The sequence below is a fragment of the Astatotilapia calliptera genome, chromosome 9 (genome assembly GCF_964374335.1).
Source record: "Astatotilapia calliptera chromosome 9, fAstCal68.1, whole genome shotgun sequence".
In the NCBI taxonomy this organism is placed as follows: domain Eukaryota; kingdom Metazoa; phylum Chordata; class Actinopteri; order Cichliformes; family Cichlidae; genus Astatotilapia; species Astatotilapia calliptera.
Genome location: NC_137430.1, coordinates 24,820,642 through 24,842,665, shown reverse-complemented (window position 1 = coordinate 24,842,665; position 22,024 = coordinate 24,820,642). Strand labels below are relative to the sequence as shown.

General features: G+C 39.4%; 1 protein-coding gene across 3 annotated transcripts in view; it reads right to left on the bottom strand.

Annotated features, from left to right (window-relative positions):
- Positions 1–261: 261 nt before the first annotated feature.
- Positions 262–22,024, bottom strand: part of ralylb (RALY RNA binding protein like b) — a 128,506-nt gene continuing 106,743 nt past the window's right edge. For all 3 annotated transcript variants that reach the window (XM_026180041.2, XM_026180039.2, XM_026180042.2), the window contains 6 exons: positions 21,331–21,378; positions 19,480–19,658; positions 9,382–9,498; positions 6,785–6,954; positions 2,879–2,917; positions 262–735 (listed from right to left, as the gene is read on the bottom strand). In XM_026180041.2, the coding sequence (XP_026035826.1) occupies positions 2,885–2,917; positions 6,785–6,954; positions 9,382–9,498; positions 19,480–19,658; positions 21,331–21,378 (547 nt within the window). In that variant the 3' untranslated portion in view covers positions 262–735; positions 2,879–2,884. The remainder of the gene's footprint in view (positions 736–2,878; positions 2,918–6,784; positions 6,955–9,381; positions 9,499–19,479; positions 19,659–21,330; positions 21,379–22,024) is intronic.

Below are 22,024 nucleotides of genomic sequence, written 5' to 3'. Positions count from 1 at the left end.
AGTGCACTGAGACGTTAGGGCACTGCTCCCTGGCAGGAGGCCTGTGCCAGTGTTGGCTCTCTACCACAGGAAGCCCTTTCTGCTTCTGAAACTTGGCAGGAGTTGGAATATATGATGGAACAGCCCCACAGGGCATTTGTGTGATAAATGGATAAAGCTGGATAAAGTTATGCTCACAGCTATTGGCTTATGTATGAGTCAAATCCGAAGCAGACGGCAGCGATGTTTCATTCTTTTGCTGAATTTCCTACCACGGTCACAGATTGTTCTGTCATTTATTCATTTGATATTTGAGCATAAACAAAAATTCTTTGAAAAACAGAAATTACAGCACAAGGACATTTCAGAAGAGCAATAACAATAGATCAAAAACATTTCCATCTTTGAACATAATTTCATTTAGAAATCCAAATAAATCCTTTTATTCCTTTGACTTCGGTTTGATTTTTTTCAGTTTCAGGATAAGAGTGCGAGTTCTTCCAATGAAATATAAGTTGCACATGAAGTAAACTCGGGCCACTGAATTAAAATGGGTCTTGAATATATTTTCTTTAGAGATCATCACATCACATTTTGTTTGAGCTGCACAGTCAGGCATCTAAATGTGATTCGGGGTCTCTCATACACAACTTACAGTCCTGAATGGGTGTCTTGATCCCTTACAGATCATTTCCTGTCTCTTGAAGGTGACGATGAATTCTAATACCACCGACCAGGAGCGTCTGCTTCCTCACCCTGAAGAGATAAAGGAGAAAACTTATGAAAATACATTACAGAACTGCGTCTCCTCCTCAAACATGGTGAATGCTTATAATGCTGTAAATCTGATGAGGATTAAGCTGAATTTTAAGGCTTGTCCATTCTGAATGGCCTCAGAAATATCTCGGGAAGTGCAGAAATATTTTCTGGTAGCTGGAGCTGCCTCGCTAATCCTTCTGGACATGACTTATTGAGGTTCTTCTCACTGTGATTTTCAATCCTTGGTGGGCCTGCAAGCTACACATTCATATATTCTCTCGATCCTCGAGTGGGATTTTCAGGTTTTTAAATGTATGTGCTGTGAGGGGGTTCGGTGAATTGGCCACTGATGGAATTTCAAAAAGGCAGAAAGAAAATGGAAAACTCAAGTGTAACGTGGTTTCATAAGAGGTGGAGGGGGGAATAAGCTGTTGCCTAAACTGAACATTTTTGCCTGTACATTAAGAAACTGTAGCTACATAGCAACCACATAGCATATGCTCATTTTGTACAAAATCCCACACAAATGATTAGCTTCATTGAGCATAAAGATGGAGAACAGAGGGAAATAGCTAGTCTTGTCATAAATGGCAATGAGAGGAATCAAGGGGCCTTTATTGGCAAATGATATAAGCTCATGCAAGCACAAAGTCCAGAAAGGTAAAAAGTAGTGCTGTCAGCATTAATCTTGTTAAAATGACGTTGACGCCATAACCGCTGCACGCCGTCAACACGTTAGCGCGGTTAGCTCATTAATGCATTAGCTCCGTGCAGCCACACGCACGGGGCGATCCGCACTAGCTCGCTAACGGAGATTTGCCGCGTTAATGCGGTTATGGCGTTAACGTCATCTTAACGAGATTAATGCTGACAGCACTAGTAAAAAGTCAGAAAACCAGGAACACATGCAGCATAACAACAGGGAATATAAACAGGTATCTCAAAGAGGAGGCGGGCTATGAATACAGTGGGAGCTAATTAAACAATGGCAGATATAAGTGAATAAGGTAAAAAGAGTCAATGGCAGGTGAAGACAACAAGCGAGAAGAAAAACACCGGTGAGACTAAAATAACAACAGAATCACAAACAGCACTGTGCTACAAAGCAAGTCCAGCCTATGCGGCATGTCCCTCTGTTATCTGGTTTCATCTACCCTAACATCAGCAATCATGCTATGCGGTCACACAAAAGTGGCTATCAGCTCAACCGGAGGTTTAACAATCTAGCTATGAGCTAGTTTACATGAAAGCTGAAGCTTTGGCAGCATGTGACCATCAGAAACATGGACAGGTCCTCTGTCAAAAACCCCAGCTATGTTAGAGTAACAGGGTATCAGTGCTCTGTCATTAAGACATGGACGAATCACACCATCTATTATTCCACTAAATCAATATTTAAATGTTCATAAGACCGTTATAGTTTATATTCTTTCAGCTGCAGCCCTTGGTAGCGGTAGCTGGGATTACTCTAAAGATTAAATCGAAAATTCAAATGTAGGCTTATGCTACGTACAAAATGATCTAATTTTACAACGAATAGATCAAAATTGGGTACAAAAACCAACAGAGCTCTGCAGCCTCTAATGAAGTGAGTTTGCCTTAAGTCATCCAACACCAACAGAAGACTAACAGAGTTTAACTCAGTGCTACGTCTACACTGAGCTACTCGTAAACACTGCCGCGCACGCATGCTGTGAAGAGCTAGCCAGCACCAAGCCAACTGATGGTGTGGCTGCATCGTTACCCACACCCTGAGAGGCGAGAAGCAGGGAACTCTTTACCTTAGGCCTCACCATTCATATCCCCTTTCACAAAATTCAATTAGATGAATGTTGTTTATGGGCAGTTCTGGCCCATTGGAATGTCATTATTGCTCCGTCTGTCGAATTCGGTATTAGATGCCCTTCAGTGAAGCTGGTCTTCCAAATGTCACGGAGCTTATGACTTAGGAGATGATTAACGAATGTTTAGAGAAGCTCAAGACACAGTTCAGCAGCTACGGTTTCTAATGAGGACTGGATGTAAGGTCTTTAATGAGGGCAGGCTGCAAGACCCCCCCAGAACCTTTTGCAGTCTTTTATTACGACTTCACAGCCGCTATAATGGATGCTTAGATCAAATACAAATCTAAAGCTCTTACCTGATCTCAGTTGTCAATATCCGATACGTGGTTTTCTATCTGTAAAGGAGAGCACATAGAGGAGGTTAACATCACAGACATGATACAGCCTTTTTAACTGAACACAGAGGTTGTATTTAATCTTTTCTAAAGGTCACTGGTGATATACGCTCAACAAGAGCAGCCATGCCAACCCGCAGAACAGTCTTTGTAGCACATTATCACAAAGTGTGATCAATGTGACCTTCAGGAAACAAATAAATCTCTTCCACCATGCCTCTGAAAAATAATCTCTTCCATTAGTGAGGACACGGAGCTTTCATCTAGGATAGCATGGCCATGTTCACCTGCTGGGTAATGGCTAATAAATAAAGTAGGGCTGAACGATATATCGCATTTGCGATAATATCGCGACATGATCAAGTGCAATTTTCTAACCGCAAAGGCTGCGATTATACTCTGGACATGTCCAAATTCAAGGGCTGCATCCTCCTGAGGCCGCATTTGTAGACCGATTACGTCACAGCGACGTGCCGAAGGCTGTCCAAATTACTACCATATCCCAGAATTCATAGCGCGGCCCAGCCAAACTCCAGTTTCCAGCAATGGCGGCCGCTACTAAGTTTTAAAATTACTCATACTAATCTTTCTGGGTCACAAAATAAACTTTTAACATATTTTCAGGCGAGAAAGTAGTTGTGTAAACATCAAATATCTGCTCGGTTTATCAAGATATCCCATATTTGCAAAAGTGCTTCGACGTTTTCAGAGGCGTCTGCTACCCACCAGCTCGACAGCTAGCCGGGAGCTCGAGGGTTACTGATGCGGCCGAGAACGGCACAACTCCCGGCACATCATTTTCAGATCACCGCGGAGTTTCGCTGCTCGGGTTAAACGTAATATATAAGTCACTTAGACAACCTAAAAATGTTATTGTTGGGCTTTTTTCAGTGTTTTGTTTGTTCGTGAGTAAATCGGTTTGGCTGAGATTAAAGTTATTAGATTAGATAAAATAAAACTTTATTAATCCCCCGGGTGGGTTCCTCCTTGGTTTTCACACAGCTGACTAAACGTCAAACAGAAAACTTATTAAACAGAAGTATGAGACAGTCGAGAATTTACACCAGTGTCTGGTTATATTTTAGATAGCAAGAAGCAGACGGCCGAGTTTATTAAACTCCACGGAGACAGCGGTGACGCTAATCAGAACTAGACCGTCCAATTTCACGCCTTTAAATTTTAAAGGCGTGTTTGTGTGTGTGTTTATACAATTGCTATTATGTTTGCACTTTATGTGTAATGTTACTGACTGCAGAGATCAGTAAGATGTGTGTATTTTTTATTTATTAGTTTTATTTATTTAATATTATTTTTTAATTGAATGACTGTCTAGTAGTTCACAAATGTCGAAAAACTGAGTGTGGTAAAGCCACTGATTTTTTTTATGTATATTTCTGCAATCTGCACATTGTACTGACTTTCATTTTAATGTTTACACCAGGGTTCCTTGTCAGCACTTTATGCTCAGATGTTTGTAAGCTAAAAATAAACTATTGTGTATGTTCAAATATACTGTTGTGATTGAAGAAGTTAAATAAAAATGTCAGTCATCAATTCATGCATCACCTCATGTCATCATAACAGAGGTCTGTCTTCCAGGAAAGAACAGTTTAAAATTAATGTAATATAGTATTGGCCATACTATATGATGTATTGCTTGTCTTTGTTTAATAATACAGAAGACAAAGACCTTAAAAAATAATCGCATATCGCATCGCAATCGCAATATTGGGGCAAAAAATCGCAATTAGATTATTTTCCATAATCGTTCAGCCCTAAAATAAAGCATAATAAAGAAAACAAGGCCAGTGAAATACAGATAAAACCAGTATCAACTGTTTCCATGCCACTACTTGAACTTGACGATTGTGAAATGGAAAACATATTTAAAACGTTGAAGTATTGAGGATGTTTTGAATAGGTGAAGCCAACATGCATTTTGGTTTTGTTCCCCGGGACCTTCACCATACATCAGTCTCTTTTACTTAACAGCAGTCTATTTTTCAGCTGAAATCACTGGCGTAATAAATGTGCGTCTAAGCCACAGCTGACTGAGATCAACTGGCTGAGTGAATACAATCAATATAAGCATTGTGGGAACTATCGCGTCAGCGGAAAGACTGATTAGTTTCAGTTTTAGATTTTCCTTGATTGGAAATAGTAATCTTTTTGAATTGTTGGTAGTTTGAAACATAAACATATAAATGCCTTCCTTACTTTCCACCACCTTCCTCACTGGTTCTAGGGGTTTTGACCAGTTATGGTGTTTTTATGATATTTTAATGAAAAGATTGCTGTAACTACACAAAAGATGTACTGTATTGTTTCATTAAGTAATCCTTCTGTTAGGCTGATAACTAAATTACGCCGTCACTGGCTAATGTCAAGTATTTAAGCAGTGCATTAAAATGAAGGTGAAAATAATTTTGCTCAACAGACTACATATGTCTACGTCTAGGTTCGATTTGTTGTACATTCAGAGATGCTCTTCTTCATACCTTGGTTTTCGAAGTGGTTATCTGTTATCTGTTTCCTATCAGCTTGAAGCAGTCTTGCATCAACAAGCTATTTTCACCAAGAGAACTGACACTCTGCTGATATTTTCTATTTTTCAGATCATTCTCTGTAAACCCTAGTGATGCTTGTGTGGGAAAATCCCAGTAGATAAACAGTGTACAATACTCAAAAGTCTGGCAACAACAACCATATCACATTCAGACTCACTAACATCACTTTTAGTGAACTGCTGATACCAACATCGATATTGACACTTTAAACTTATAAAGGCAGTTTATGTAGAGGAGAACAGTGTGCGATGACTTCTGAGATTAATCGTCATCAGTCTGAAAATCACACATTTGAATGACCTCCAAATCACTGTGATTTTTGCTTTCTACAATGATTAATGCAACAATGTACACTGTACATTAGAGAATATAGACAACAAAACACACTTTTCAGCTTTTCACCTATTTTGAAATGATTTTTTGAGACCTAAAATGTCTCTAATGGACTTTGGGACAGCTTCTGTTGTTTAAATGGGCTACATACTGAACTACGAGGATAGAAACAAAGGATTGATCCATTACTGATACCAATGCTGGTGTCAGTACTATTGGTATTTGAACTGATCTGCCCACCTCTAATCACCTTTCTTTCCCAATTTTGACTTTCGGTCTTTACTTCAGCAGGTGGTCTTGACTATTTCTACATGCCTAAATGCACTGATTATTGGCTGTTTTACTGTGTTAACAAGCAGAAATCTATATACATCTATATAGTATAACACATAGTGTAATATATAATTATACAAAACTGATAAAAGTAATAAGTTCTCTTTAGTCAAATAAATTCATGTTTTTATATGAACCCAGCTGAGAATTTGACATTTTCCACTAAATTATTATTATTTTTAAATAATCCTAATAATTGAATCTCTTTGAGGGATCATCTTTTGTTGGCTGCTTCTACTGACCTTGTGAAAGAAAACCTCCGAACTGAACCTTCACTTCACGGTTGGACCCACATCACTTCATGTCAAGTCTGTCTTAAAAGCTCTCCTATGTGTATTGAACCCACTGCTTTAATTATAGCCTGCAAGCATGTGTATGTGTGTGAGCCTGTGCCTGTGTGTGGGCCTGAGAAGAGGCTTACTTCCACTGTTTCAGCCAGGGTCGACAGGGAGAAACTGTCAGTCCGGACGCCCTCACCATTCACTCATGTGAAGCAACCGCTCTCTTAGATCTGTGGCCATGAATAATTCTGGAAAATTAACTTTCAGAAGGCGAAGACTGTCTGCCCACTTGAGATCTCCCAAAGTGCCTTGGTTTCTTCCCCCCTGTCAGGCCTGTCAACCGTTTCTCTTACCAGATGGTGGCTACCCTCCTCGTCATAGTCATCCTCGCCTCCATCGGTCATCTCTCCCGCCTCTACGTCCAGCGCCCCCTCGCCGGCCTCCTCTCCAGAGTTTTCTGCCGTCTCTGACACAGACTCCTCATGCAGGGAGTCACAGTTGTCCTCATATTTTCTCTGAGCCTCTGAGAGAGAGAAAGGAGGCCACAGTGAATGAAGTGAGAGTGTAAGCAGGGCCTGTATTTTTCTTTGATAATAATAGTAGTAGGCTGCTTTTTTGCTGTTTTCCCAGTTGTGCAGAAACAGGCCATGGTTCTCCTTACACTCAACTGGAGTGAAGTAGTTTGTCCTCAGCAAGCAACCGGGTGACTAACACTACTTTTTTTATTTGAAGTAGCAAAGCATCAAATTAGGATCAAAATTCTAGCATTTTACTGTGTTTATTCTTTTACAAGCGTGACATGTTTCACTTTTTTCCCCCAATTAACACACGTGTGTACAGTTCTTAGCAAATTTACAAGACCTCCTGTTACATTAATAAAAAAGCAGGAATGCACGTACGTTTTGACAACAAATTTTTCAAAAACTGTTAAAAAATTATATCACTTTTATCATTTTTAACAGCAAATTGAATTCACATTTCTATTTGAACACTGGACTTCTCTGAGAAGTCAGAAATGAATCAAGAGTAACGTTAAACCACTCAAATTATATCTGCTCAGGAATGTAAATCATTTCAAAACTTAAAAAAACAAACAAAAGCTTTACAAGTGCTTTACTATTTTTTTTTACTATATTGGAAAAATTAATGAATCTAAAAATAATAATATAATTTTAACATTAAAAATATCATTTTGAGTAAAGATCTCGCATATACACGTGGATTAATGATTACAGAGACACAAAAAAAAGAGTTTTGGTAATTACAGAAACTGTTAATTTAGAACAACTGTGGGATTCCCCTTAAACTGGGTGATGTTACAATTAATCTGTTTAGTACTCTACATGCTGAAAGGCACTGCTGGTAACATGTTTTTTATTGTGCAAGGGTTCAGACAAGGTGTTGGTACTCCATAAATAGCTTCTTAAAGAGATCATATTAAATTTAAGGGATGTAACTGCACTGAGACAGCACACCTGATTTGCATTTAGATGGGAAAGGATTTAGATTTAAATTTTGTATAGTTTGCGTTATTTAAAACAAGCTCAAATATACAAAATCCACTTTTGCTAGCTAGCTACCAACAGATGTGTCAACCCCTGGATTTGCATATAGCTTAGGCTTCCTACTATTTGCCTCCATTTTCATCTTTTCTTTATTTATGAAGCCAGTTCATTTAAAGCTCCGCTATATGTGCATATTTAGGTTACAGTGTCACATGTCTGCATTAAATTATCCAGGCCACTTAACATTAGGATTATTTATTACACAAATTGTATTTTTTTTTTTCAAGATGTATCTGTGAAAACACATTTTATATCTTATTTTGATTTATTTTTATGTTAAAAAATCATAATGGCTCTTCAGTGTAGTGGTTAACACTTTTCCTGAACAAATCAGAGATCCCTGGTTTGATCCTGGGAGGAGACACAGATCAGGATTAAGTCGGGAAGCACATCCAGTGCAAAGAGTTTGCCAGATCCAACATGCAGAGCTGTCCGCTGTGAGTAAGCGGCCCTTTATGAATAAGGGATCAATCCGAAGTAGCTTTATTTATGTACGCTGCTTTATACTGAATAGTCAAAATGTCTGTGCAGCCTAGTTTAAAACGTTTTACACAAATGTTTTAAGACCACAGCCCCAATATTCTCCTCATGTCACAGTTTATTATGCTTTATGACTTTTAATCTTGATGTTAACTGCAGAACTTTATTCCTGGAGAGCACAGAGAAATCAACATCCGTGTGTTGTCTCTGACTGCAGCCAGTTTTTTGTCACCTTAAGAAAAAGAACTTGGCGAGCCGTGACTTCTTGATATCCTTTTTAAGACTGGCTACCTGTTGCTTTTTGAATTCATTATAAAATCTTTTAAAACCTTAATTGAGGCAGTCTGAACTTCTATTCAAAAACAGAACAAGTGAGACAGACAAAAGATGATCTGTAATAAAAAATTAAGGCTATTTTATAGCAAAAAAGATGGGTACATTTTGTAGTAAATTGCCTCCGGTTTTTCATTTATCCGCATTAATTTTTCATTCTCACTGCTAACAAGCTCCACAGCAGTTTGCCTAGAACACAGCCGGGAGCCGGGTTGATTTACTCGGTCTTCAAGTGCCGTGGAAGTATAAGAGAGAAGTTGAAAACAAGCCACACATGGTGACAAATGTGCAACATGCACTTTATGGCATGTAATTTAAATGACCTTCACACTGGGCTGCACTCTGAGGCTGTCCTGTAGTGAAGGGCACTGGTGAAGACCTCTCATATAAACTGAGTCAGCATGGTGTTGACACCTGTCTGCGGTTATGACAGAGAGCTCCGCTGCTCTTATCTCCCACAATGTCACTAAGACTTATGACCAGTCTATGCTCTTAATTTCCCTCCCTTAGTGGGTGGTGTCCCTTTTCCCTTTTGTTCCCGTCTAGCTCAGATTCTGCCGTCTGCTTCTCACCGGTTTCAGCTCTCTGCTGCTTCTCAATCTTCTCCAGGCGTCCCAGCAAAGAGTCAATCTTCATCTTGATCTGAGTGAGCTCTCGTTTAATGGTCTGAAGTTGGTCCGTTTTCACTACTGAGGCACAGAAATACAAAAATGATTTAATTTGCATACTCATTGTAATGATACACAGATTGCCTGCCTCCATCATATTAATACTCTTAGTCTCGAGTTTTGGATGTCATAACATCATCTGACTCACACTTTCCTCAGGGAAGAACATCTCAATCTGGCCAACTGAAAGCTACCCTGCTAAGACTATGGACCTGCTGCTTTCAATTTGAAGATTAGTGCACGGCTTACGCCCACCATGCTGTGCAGCGCTGCTCGAGTTTTACTCAGCAGTGCCAATATCTGAACAAACTGTGTGTGATTGCTCAGTAGATATTAGATCATGTTATTGAGCATGGAGATGGCGTGCACCTTAGGGCTGTACCTGCTTCTCTGAGTGCATATTGTACATTTGGTTAGTGATATTGAAAATTCATCATTTCCTGCTGTTTGAAATGGCTTAAGTGTTCACAGCATGAAGCAGCCAAATGGGCTGTATTTGTATCTATGCTGTTAGCATAGACTGTAAATGAAAGATGGACACTACCAGTACCAACCAGGCTGTTTTGCAGCCATGACAACTAGAAGTCTTGTCACAAAGAAATAGATCCATCCGTCCATCCATCCATCCATCCATCCATCCATCCATCCATCCATCCATCCATCCATCCATCCATCCATCCAATTAGCATGTCTTTTAACTGTGGTAGTCACGGTATTTGGTCTTTGACCCAGTGTTTTATGTTCTGGGCTTGTGATTCCTATTTGTTTATTATTATTTTGATCATGAATAGTGGGTTATGTTTCCTGGTTTAGTTTTCTTGTGCTTATGTGTTTCTGATTATGTTGTTTATCCCTGGTGATTAAGGTTTATTTTAAGTTGATGAGTTTCCTTCAGCTTTTCCTTCTCTATCTTGTCCTCAGTTTTTTGTCTGTACCCCCCTGTGTCGCTCCCCCTCTCTCCACGTCTCACTCCCTCTGTGTCCCTCTTTCTCTTTGTGTCTCTCTGTTTCTCTTAGTCATGTCTCTGTGTTTTATCTCCCTCACCTGTTCCCATGTTCCTCTCTGTGTTTTATCCACATCTACCCAATCACCAAATCCGGTTCTTGTTGCAATACTTGCAAAGTAGATATTTCATTTAAGGGAGGAAACACTACGAATATGCAAAAGCATTTGCTCACAAAACACGCGATGACCTTAAATGAATGTCGTGTTTTTAATTCCGCTCCGGACTCGTGAATCTCAACCCAGCAGCAGCGGTAACGTTTGCACGTCCTCTCCCGTTAATGCGGCAGGTAAATAATCAACTAACAGTGCATATTATGTTATTATGTACGATCTGCCTTATTACAAAACCTGCCATTACTGTGCATTTAGGTGATTATGATGAGAGAGACAGACAGAGTCTGGCTGGCTCAGATGCTGGCAGTTCTCGCTGCAGTCTACCGGTAGCGTCTCCTTTCAGGCCAGGATAGACGAATGTCACGAGCAGTGACTAAGTTTGTGGTAAAAGGCTTGAACCCATTTGCCACAGCAGATGCCCCCGATTTTCGGTAAGTGAATGTGTTTAATTGTAGGCAGGGACATTACTGGATATTCTTGTGTAATTGTTACAGAATAATTTATGTTATACTTTGTTATTGCTACAGAAGAATATTTATTTTATTGTTTTACATTTACAATTTTTTTTCCTGTGGACCCTGTGACACCCCATTGAAGAAGCTGTGGATCTCTTAAGATCTCACTGTTGGGTTTGTAAGGCCATGTTACTCCTATATTTCTATCTTGTTCAAAGAGAAGATATAAAACAAAGTTCTAAGCTAATCGAACTTAGTGTTCTCCTTTTTTTAAAAAAAAAAAAGAATCGATAAGAGAATCGATAAAGAATCTAATCTTTAAACAGAATCGAAAATGGAATCGGAATCGTGAAAATCTTATCAATAGCCATCCCTAGACATATTGATACCATAAACTCTTAAGGAAAATAATTACTGAGGATCAAGCGAAGTAATTTTCTCACACAAGGATTGGACCCCTCATGGCAATCAAAGACACATTTCCATTCTTGTACTTGAGGAGCTTTGGTGTTGATGAGCTGGCTAGTGCTTTTGGCCACTGCTAACGTTTTTGCTGTCACTGTGATTGGTTTGTGTTTGTTAGTCTGATGATGGCCTCCTTCACTTTGACTGACAACCCTTTGTACCTCATATTGAGAGCTCCAGTGAACAGCTACCAAAAGCAAATTCAACACTTTGAATAAACTCTAGGTTGTTTATCAGCCTATTTTTATTGCTGAACGACAAGGGAACAGACCTCACCTGGCAATAAAACCGTTTGTCAGTCTACTGTCAAATTACTTTTGAGCCTGAGAAAAAAGGTAATGTAATACTTTTATTAAACTCTTTGAATTGAAGCTAAAAGTTTGCATTTCTTGACTCTTTGAGTTTCAATCCACTCTGGTGGTGTAACAGACGTGAAATCACAAAAATCAAGTAATTGCCCAAACATTTAAGGAGCTGACTGCATGTCTATAACAGATAGACTAATTGCTTTTCAAAGAGTGAGAAAAATTCGGAGACAAAAAAGGAGCCATCAACGACCCCGATGAAGGCCACGAGCTGAGACGCATCGCACTGTTTCTACAACAACTCTTAGACATCCATTAGCAGCTAAGCGTGTCAAGAATATTAAACACATTTAATTAAATTCTCTGTCTCTCTTTCCAGGAAAGTACTGAAAATCGACAGTTCTTATAAATTCAACAAATCTAACTCAACCCAATCAACTGAGACTTTGTACCTCATTCACATTAAGCATTAACAGCTTCCAACAGAGGAATAGAGAATAGATGAAAAGAAAAAGATTTTACCTTCCCAGTAAAAATGTAGCTTAGAGTTGTGTAAATGATCCCAAAGTTGGAACACTAGAATAATTGCATTCATGTATTTTATCTTACTACAGATTCATTAGTAAAACTGCAACTTATTCACAGTTGAATCCATACAAGTTTAGTTTATGCATGCGCACAACTTCACATTATTTCATAAACAGTCAGAGGCCTGTGTCATAACACGAAACGGTACTTTTGAATGATTAAGTAGGCTAAAATGAATACTTCTGCTCGTAAGGTAAACAAACAAAAAAGCCTTCAAACGATATCAGTGTGTTTCAAAGCCACTTTTGCATTTCACACACTCACAGTTGCGTGATCGTTGCTTCACTTATAGAGCCGCATGAGAAACAGGCGGCACAATTTTCCCTCCCACAGCTTCTGTTTACTGCCTTATAAATAATTGCTCTCCCCTACCTGCTTAGCCCGGGGTCTAAGTGTTCTCTCCACAATACACAGCTGACGTTGGAGTAAATGAAGTGTAACTCTATCATGTCAAAGTTTGAGTCTCAACCTTGATATGTCATATGGAAATAACAACTGCCGAATAAAAATAAATAAATAAAAACTCAACGTCATAACCAATTCAGTCTGGTCCGTCTCACGGCTGCTGAAATGAGGGTGTACTCCTCAGCAGCTTGAACTGAGCAGATTAAAGAATTTAGACCAAACAGTAATAAGATAATCTCATTCCTTACCCCTCTGAAGCTGAAATGTGTCATCTTTTGAGAGGAGGGGGGGAAAAAAACAGACACCAGAAGTTGAGAAGAAAACATAAAATTCTTTTTGACACCTATCAGATTCTGTCAGGGCTGGAAAGAGGACGGATGAGCGCTCTGTAAACACACCCACGAATTCCTGTAAAGCTTCAGCTGGAAAAACCAGAGACAGGAGAGGCACGCTAAATCAAAAAGTAGCTTGTCTGGTTATCATTGTCTGCATGTGGCTCTTTAAGTTGGCTCCTGTGATGTACATTTATGCCCACATGCCATCACAACGCAAAGCCCATCCAGTCTACCAGCTACTTTGAACGATCTGAACTAATGCATAAAACATAAACACCTACACTTAGAGAAGATGTCAGTGCGTGATAATAACAAAAAATACAAAATCCTGACATTTTACCTCGTGGTAAACTAGATTCCCCCCAAAAAAGACTTTTTAATCTGTCACCAGAATTCGTGCTGAAAAACAAACACTACAACTCTCCCTCCAGTAGGATCCAATTCACACTACACAATATTTGTCATTGTGTGCTTTCTTTGAATCGACGCGGTATGATTAATGTGTCCATGAAAAAGAGTGAGAGCCCATGGTGACACATTGGAAGCATTAAATAAGTAATGTGTCAGGAAATCCCAACACCTATTCTCATCTTGTTTTGTAAAGCAACCTAAAATCTGTGAAAGAGCAGAAAATTGATCTTTCTGAATGTAAAAAAAAGGGGGAACAGTAGATACGCAATCATATCTCTACAGGGCACAAACTGAGGTATCTCTATCTCCTTCTCGGCTTTACCTCCTTCCATTTGTGCAAACCAACATCGATGACTAGACACACATATACCACCCACTTCCCTATTCCAACGTTATCTGAGCTCACTCTGGGCAGCTTTCTCGTCGTCCTTTGATGATAAGAAAATGTGGAACAGTTTCTAATTTATCGCGGCCTCCAGGCCTTTTTTCCTTTTGTGCTATCAGGTGCATAAGCTGCAGAGAGAAAACATGCCCGTCCTAATCCAACATTGTATCATCAGCGCAGCATCTTTAGATAGCTGGAGTTAAAGGAAAAGGCTGGGGAAAAAAGCCATTGTTATTTAATAAGCATCAGGAAAGATTTAGGGAATGAGTAATGGGTCTAATTTTAGGACCTCATGATGAACGGCAGACGTTTTATCTTGGGGATAGTGAGACTCTCTTGAATCACTGGTCTATGAAGATTAAACTGGACAAAGAGTTTTAGGGTTGGTGATGCTGATGTCATTTACTGGGTTTTAGGACATAATCCGTTAGTTTTAATACTGGAAAACAGTGATTTTTCTGGAACACATGTACCTCTTTTTAACCACATATTTGTAAGTATTCAGTAAAACTGAAGTAAGCTCACTAGTGTAGTGTTTCACTAGAGATGAAACGTCTTCAAGTAACTTAAAGAAGTCCAGACGCTTTTCTTTGCAAGCTCCTTTGACTCATTAATGTACATTCCCACATGGACTTGGTGCTTGGTTTGTTTAATTATTTAGGATGGTATCCAGTTAAATCCTCACCCAAAGTGTTCAGTTTGAAAGTGTCACAATTTTGGCTGTGCTCGGCAGTGTAAGTTCCCACTGTCACTCTTAGACTAGCTGTTTTTTTAACCTTAGTTTTACATGCAAAATAGAACACAAAGAAGAATTAATTAAAAACCCTGATACTAGAAACCGCGGTGACATTCTGAAATGTCTTGCTCAGGCAGAACGACAGTCTGAAACCCAAAGATTTTTAGTGTGTTCTTATAAAAGGGTAGGAAAACCTGAAATTATTCCCATTGGAGGAGCTGGATTCAGTGAAAGAAAGAGTGGCTTTACAGGGCTCTAGACTAACTTTTTGACATGGGCGCACCGGTACGCCTAACTTTAAAAATTTAGGCGTACCGGCACAAAAGTTAGGCGCACTCAAATTTTTCAACCGCATCGCTTAACACCGCAGTTTTACATGTGCACTTTCTTTGGGGGGGGAAGTCCATACAGACAATATTAATTTCTAAATTATTAACTAACAAACTTGTGCTTAAAGTGCTTTGTCAATATTGTAGAAAATGTTAAAAACTTAATCATCATCTTGGCCTCCTCTGACGACCTGTTTGCTGCTGTCTGCTGCTGAAAGGCCGTGGGGACAGGGGACACTTGGGAAGTGCATTTACTGCAGCATATAATGTGTTTTCTGGATACACTGTGCTTTTTCAGCATTCAAATATTGATGGCACCGTGTCAGAGCACTGGCTATGAATTTCAGACAGATCAGGCCTTAACTTAACAAAAAAGTTATCAATAGTTCTTTTCATCTTTTCTTATTACCCACAGCTACAGTACATCCACTTCTCTCAGGCCTAGGCTGCTCACTAGGGCTGAGTATCATCACTGATTTCTATAATCCATTCAATTCCGGTTCTCAAAGTCCTGATTTGATTCAATTTAGCCTCAGACAGTCAGAAATATTATAATTCTGATCATTTATCAGTACTGATACACATGAGACTTCATCAGAATTGTGAAAATCACAGCAGATGCCTTTGTGTGAAAGTAACTGAGAATAAAACACAGGAAAACATGAAGGAGATTTTCCTGGTCTGGCTTTTTATAGCAGATAACCTTAAAAATATTCTGCAATTTTGCATAATTTTAAGAAATTTAAATTTCTTCAGTATTGAACAGCAGAAATTAGGCTTTCTTGTCCGAGGTCATTTAAGTGAAAAAAGAAAAAGCGCTGTAAACAACGCTAGACTGGTGGGTAATAAGCGAATGAATAATGCAGAAATCAGATTTGAGACGGGAAACTGTTCCTGAAGTACACAGAGAGAGAGAGCTGTGCAGGAAGTGTGATTTTTATCGTGGTGGAAGCAAAACAGCAAAAGTCAGAGGGAATTCATGACGACATTGATCAAATGTGAAGCGCAGTTTGCTGCTTCTTTTGCTGCTGGCTCGGTGAATTTTGGTTGGAGAGAGGCAAAACCTGCAGCTCAGAATCAGCGCAAAAAGACGTAAACACAGCACGGACCCGAAGAATCACTAAGCTCCGACAGCGTGTCCGTGTTCAGGCCGTCGGGTGAGAAAGCCGAGAAAGACGAAGCTGATTCTGATGTGTTGGGTCCGCTCCGTGTTTAGGTCTTTGTGTGGAATCCGTTAATGAATTGATATCGCTTTATTCAAGCTTATCACCTCTCTCTTCCACCTGCACTTTCAACTGGACCACGGCCAATCAGAGAGGTCCCGCCCCTGACTATCTCTGATTGGTTTAGTCCACGATAGGGGCATAATGTGTGTCTGTTGTTGACCACACGGAGAGTTACAGAGATTTTTTTTTTGTTACCGGAACAGTTGGTCGCACCTGTGCGACCAAATATTTATTTTTAGTCGCACCACTGAAAAATTTGGTCGCACTCTAGAGCCCTGCTTTAGAAGAGAGGGCTGAGAGTGGAAGATGAACACAGTACAGAATCCAAAGGCTTCATTCATTCAAGTTGTCGCCAGCACAGCCAATCAAGCCTTAATCCTTCAAATGTCTGTGCCTATTAAATATTATAAATATCTTCTTAACGCAGACAACACGCGCTACATGACAACATAAGGTTTATTATAGTGATTACACGATTTCCTCCAGTGACAGCAGCTCCAGTTTCTTGGGGATTTGTTTGTGCAAAACGCATTGTGATAAAAAAATGAAACAGCAGGAATATAGTTTAAAATGTTAGATTATTTGGTTCATGTGTCTATGGGATGTTAAGAAAATCTGCAATGTGCTCTCGCAATGTAATGCAATGATAATGTGACTTGTAGTGAACAGGATTTGCTGAAGTTTTTGTATTGATTACATTGTTGCTGTACTAGCCTGCTTTGATCAGTACACTCCAAACACTTAACAACAAGGTTATTTTTGTAACATTTGGTTTTTGTATCATTGCTATTGAGTTTTTTTTTTAATCTGTGGTGCATCTGAGTTTTGTTATCTAGATTTATTGTTCAATGTTTCTTGTCTGATTACGTTCATTCTGATTGTTTGTTTCCAGTCTGTATTCCTCATCAGGGTGTGTAACCTTTAGTTAGCATCATTTGTGTTTCCTTTCTATCTCCTCAGTCAGTGTTTAATGTCTCCATGTTTATCTCCTGTCACTGTCAAGTTCCCATGTCTCAGTCCTGGTCTGAGTGTTTGTTACTTCCTGTTTTATTTTGGTAGTCCTTCATCTCTTGTCTCTTGTGTTAAGTTTTGCTTCCCCTCGTCTCGTTAGTCTGATTCCATTCATCTGTGTTCCCCGGTGTTTCCCATCTCTCTAATTACCTGGTGCGTATACATTGTCGGAGTATCCTTTTGTTCTTTGTTGTGTCGTCTCTTGTGGTTGTGTCCCTCACTGAAACAAATGTTTGATTTTCCTAGTTTTGGTATTCTTGTATTTCGTACTTTGTTTTAGTTTAATAAAACCAGCTTTTAGTATACCCCGTCGAGTTTGGGTCGTACTTCTGCCAGCAACACAGCCTACTGTGAGACACCTATAAGTGATTCTTTACATCCTTTAACTGTAAAATTGAAGAGCATATACACAGAATTTAAATCCAGACACTTTAATATTCCTCTCACCTCATGCCTTATCCTCTTATGCCTCAGTCATACAGGTCTATAGACCAGGTGAGTAGTTTCTGAAGGTTGCTGACTGTCAATAGGTAAAATTGCAAGATTGTTTTGGTCACTAGCAGATTCTCATGGTTATCTGTAGTTTGAAAGGTGTTGGTTGCAAACGAAAGGCACAACTTTTACTGTGAAGTTGAACACTTTCCATTTTAAATTTCACTTTGCTAACAGGGTAATTAGCTAGTGTTTGTAGAGAAGTTGGCATCTTCTGTGCAAACTACGGGCAACAGTGGAAATCTGTCAATCACAAAAGCAATCGCAAGGTTTTCAGGGCAGCGCCGTGCCTTTTGTGGTCATTTTCACTCATCCAACAGTCCAACACTGTTTTGCTAAACCTTGTGACAGTGGTGAACATGGCTGTATACAAATAAAGGGCTTGATTTGAGCTTCCCCAGCTTCAAATCCAAAAAGTAGAAAAGTCGAAATCACGGTATTCACCACTCTCTTGATCTTTGGTATACGTGATTGAAATTTGAAGCTTACTATTTTTTTCAGTTACTATTTTAAAAGCTACCAGGCTGCTACATGTTTTTTATTATCAGGATTTACAAATTTCATTTTGATTTATTTGCACAAACTAGGATTATTATTATACATAATTTTAAACTCAATACCACTACCCAGAAAAATAATCAATGCCATTTTCAATACGAAAAATAACAAAAAAATTAAATGGATTATTTTTTTGAATAAATACTAGAAAAATACCAATAATTAAATAGTTATTAAAGTAGGAAATACAAAATATTTTAAAGCTTAACTTTTCACTTGAGATTGCGGTTTCTGTTATGGAATTAGTTAACCCAAAAGTGTGAAAAGACCTCCCTAAAACACATGTATCCTCATAATCCAGTCATCTGATGACTGTCTCCCACCCCAACCCACCCCGAGTAAAGTAGCCCAAGTGGTTCAAGCTGCCCACACTAGCCCACCATTTTGCCAGGACAGCCTAACCTTATTTTTCTGTCCAATCTATCTGGGCCACAATCAATACAAACAGTGATTTTTCATGGTCCTGGCAGGGGCAAATTAGTCTCCCAAACATACAGCACCACTGCTTAGACAGAGAAGAGAATTCATTGACTCTGTCCAAAAAGAGGATGGGAGATGCTCTTTTTTTGCTCTTCTCTGTAATACCAACTGCAGCTGGGTCCTCCTGACAGGCCTTACCAAGCTGCTCTCGCTGATAACACTGGCTAGACAGGCAACAATGAAACAAACACTGTAACCAATTACACAGGCTGCGGATAGAGACAAACGTTTAGAGAAACACAGCTGACCACAGCTCCACAGAGATGGCCCCAATCTCACTTTAATTACATTTAGGACGTTATAGTGCATCACCAGTTAATCAGAGCACCAAACGGGATCCAGATGGATGCTGGGTGACAGGAATAGCACTGTTTGCTGAATGGGTACTGCTTGGAAAGCTGGGATTATATTTGCGTTTTGCTCTACATTGCAGCGTGGCTCGCTCTGAGCTGCTAGAGTGAAATTAAATAGCTGTTTATAGAGGCGCTTCGCAAGGAGCACAGCTGAATTATGCCACTGCTCTTTATTCTCTGAGCCATGGTTTTGAGATGTGCATTAAGCCGTCAGATTCAGAAGGGACAGAATACCATTAGCGTAATTAGGCTGTGCTCTGTAAAAAAAATAAAAAAATAAAAAATAAAGTAAAATCTGACAGGTCCAGTGTAAACACAAGACGAGCAATAGAGCACCTTTGTTACGTACATTTCACTCCGGCGGAGGATGATGTGGGAGGTCTGGAGGATGAAGACGAGGAAGAGGAGGATGTTTTGATGGGGAAGGAGGTCTTCCCACGGCGGGAGGAGGGAGCGAGCACCCTGGAGCGTTTCAGCGGGATCACAGCTCTGGGTGGGGGGGCCACTCTGCCGTGGTAGTCAAAAAGCCTCAAGAGAAGAAAAACCTATAATATTACACTTGACTTCTTACGCATTTTCCATAGGCCCTATAGCAGTCAGCAAATGTTCATCTAAAGGGTTATTTGATTTATTTCACCACTGCTTCTTTCCACAGCCCTCTCGCTATTTCCAGTATTGAATCAGAAGGCAGATTTGCTATGGATCACTCGACTTCCTTCTCTCAAACAGCACAGGTAAAACAAAAGACAGATGTTCCAGTTCAATTTTCCTGAGATCCCCATTTCTGTTCCACTAAAGGGTGTGTTGCATGCATGGAAATAATCCCTTCACATATATAAGAGGATGAAATTGAGAGGGTGCTTAATGTCAAATAAAAGTGCCAGCTTTGACTGTTCCTGGTGACACCAGATTGTCACAGCTCTCAATGTGAAGTTTGACATTTAGAAAATAGAAACTGTCTCTGCAGATAAGCACTCTGATCATTGGTGGATAAATGTGAGACAAAACAAGTGTTTCTTCATCAGCATGTTGATCTGTTCAGTCTGCACGACAACTCGACTATTTCAGTGTACCTGTCTGGGAACGTGAATAGAATTTAATAGGCAGGACAAGTGTCTCAAAGTCTGTTTTACTACCCATTTGCTAAGACGCAGAAGAGATGTGAATAGTAATTATTATCACAGAAAAACAGCTCTGCAAAGCTTTGAATTCTACACATTTATATGGTCATAAACAATACTCAAGTAGGCTGTGGCATTTAAGTGATGCTCAGGCCTAAAGTATGACGAGAAAGGCAGGATGGACTCATGGGTTGAACATTGTTCATGCCAGATTCTAACCCTACTATTCAAATGTTGCAGCAGAAATCAAGACATCAGACCAGGCAACAACTTTCCAATCTTCTACAACCCAGTTTTTGTGGGTGTGTTAGAACCATATCCTCAGTTTCCTGATCTTAGGAGTGGCACCCAGTGTGGTCTTCTGCTGCTGTAGTGCACCTGCATCTAGGTTCAATGTGCTGTACATTCAGAGATGCTCTTCTGCATATCTTGGTTGTAAATAGGGTTTATTTGAGTTAACGTTGCCTTCCAGTGAGCCTGAAGCTTTGTTGCTTTTTACAACAAAGCATTTTCAGAGAATTTCTGTTCACTGGATATTTTCTCTTTTTCTGGCCCTTCTCCGTAAACCCGAGGGTCGGTTGTTTGGGAAAATCCCAGGAGATCAGCATTTCTACAGGGATTACATGCACCAGCCCATCTGGCACCAACAACCACACAATTTTTTTAAGATTTATTTTTGGAAGTTTTAGCCTTTATTTGATAATACAGTATTTAGGGTGAAAGAAAAGCATAGCTTGAACCCAGGTCAGAAAGTTGCTTTAATAAGTAGTTAAACAGGTGTACCTAAAGGTGACCAATGAATGCATTTCAAACTGAAATTGTAAATACCTCTACAATGTAACAGAGCAATGCAGTTTTCGTGGTGTAGCCAACATGCACAGCTAAAGACCAACATCAAAATAGTGAGAATGTCACAGCTAATGTGACATTCTAATGTCACATTAATGTGAGAATGCAAAGCTTGACAGATGTTACAATTAAACTGAGTCTATAGAAATTATAATGTGATGTATAATGTTCTGAAATGTTACATCTGATCACATATTGGTAAAAAAAAAAGAAAAAAGAATGGTACCTACCTGCTGTAGAAATCATCCCTGTAGTACTCATAATCAAATTCATAACCACTATTAGAAAGACAGAAGGGGAGGAAGGCACAGAGAAAGACAGAGAAAGAGAGAATGCGATGGATTATGATAAGAGGAGCCATTTCAAGCCTGTCAAAAATAAGCAGATAAAACACAAACTGTTCCGACTCAAACGGACATGCTCTAGTTGACGCCTACAGCCCATCACAGGTTAAGCAGTAAGCCTAAGCTACGCTGACATGCAAAGACCACAGATCGAGAAAAGATCAACAAAAAGTTTGAGAGAGCCAATACAGTCAGAGTCAAAAAGAAAAAAAGTTTTTAAGACCCTAGAGCTGAAAATCGATGTGGCACGCTCAGGATGACAACTGATTTAGAATTCAGGGAGAGCAATAAAATAAAGAGAAGCAGCGATGAAAAGGAGTTGTTTTGAAATGCTGCTATTCTCGCAGGAATTTTAATGTATTAATGATTAATGCATTACTATTTCGATTTAGAACAGTGTAGTGTTGGTTTTTGCTTCTCCGGATCCTGCTCCATAATTACCATATTACACCCGACTCATTTCTACTGCAGATATAAATTGCAAATGAGGTTCTATGATAAAACAATGCAAAGACTAATAAAATTAGTGTAATAATACTGTAAAAAAAAGAACAAACTAACCAACAATTCACAAAAGTGT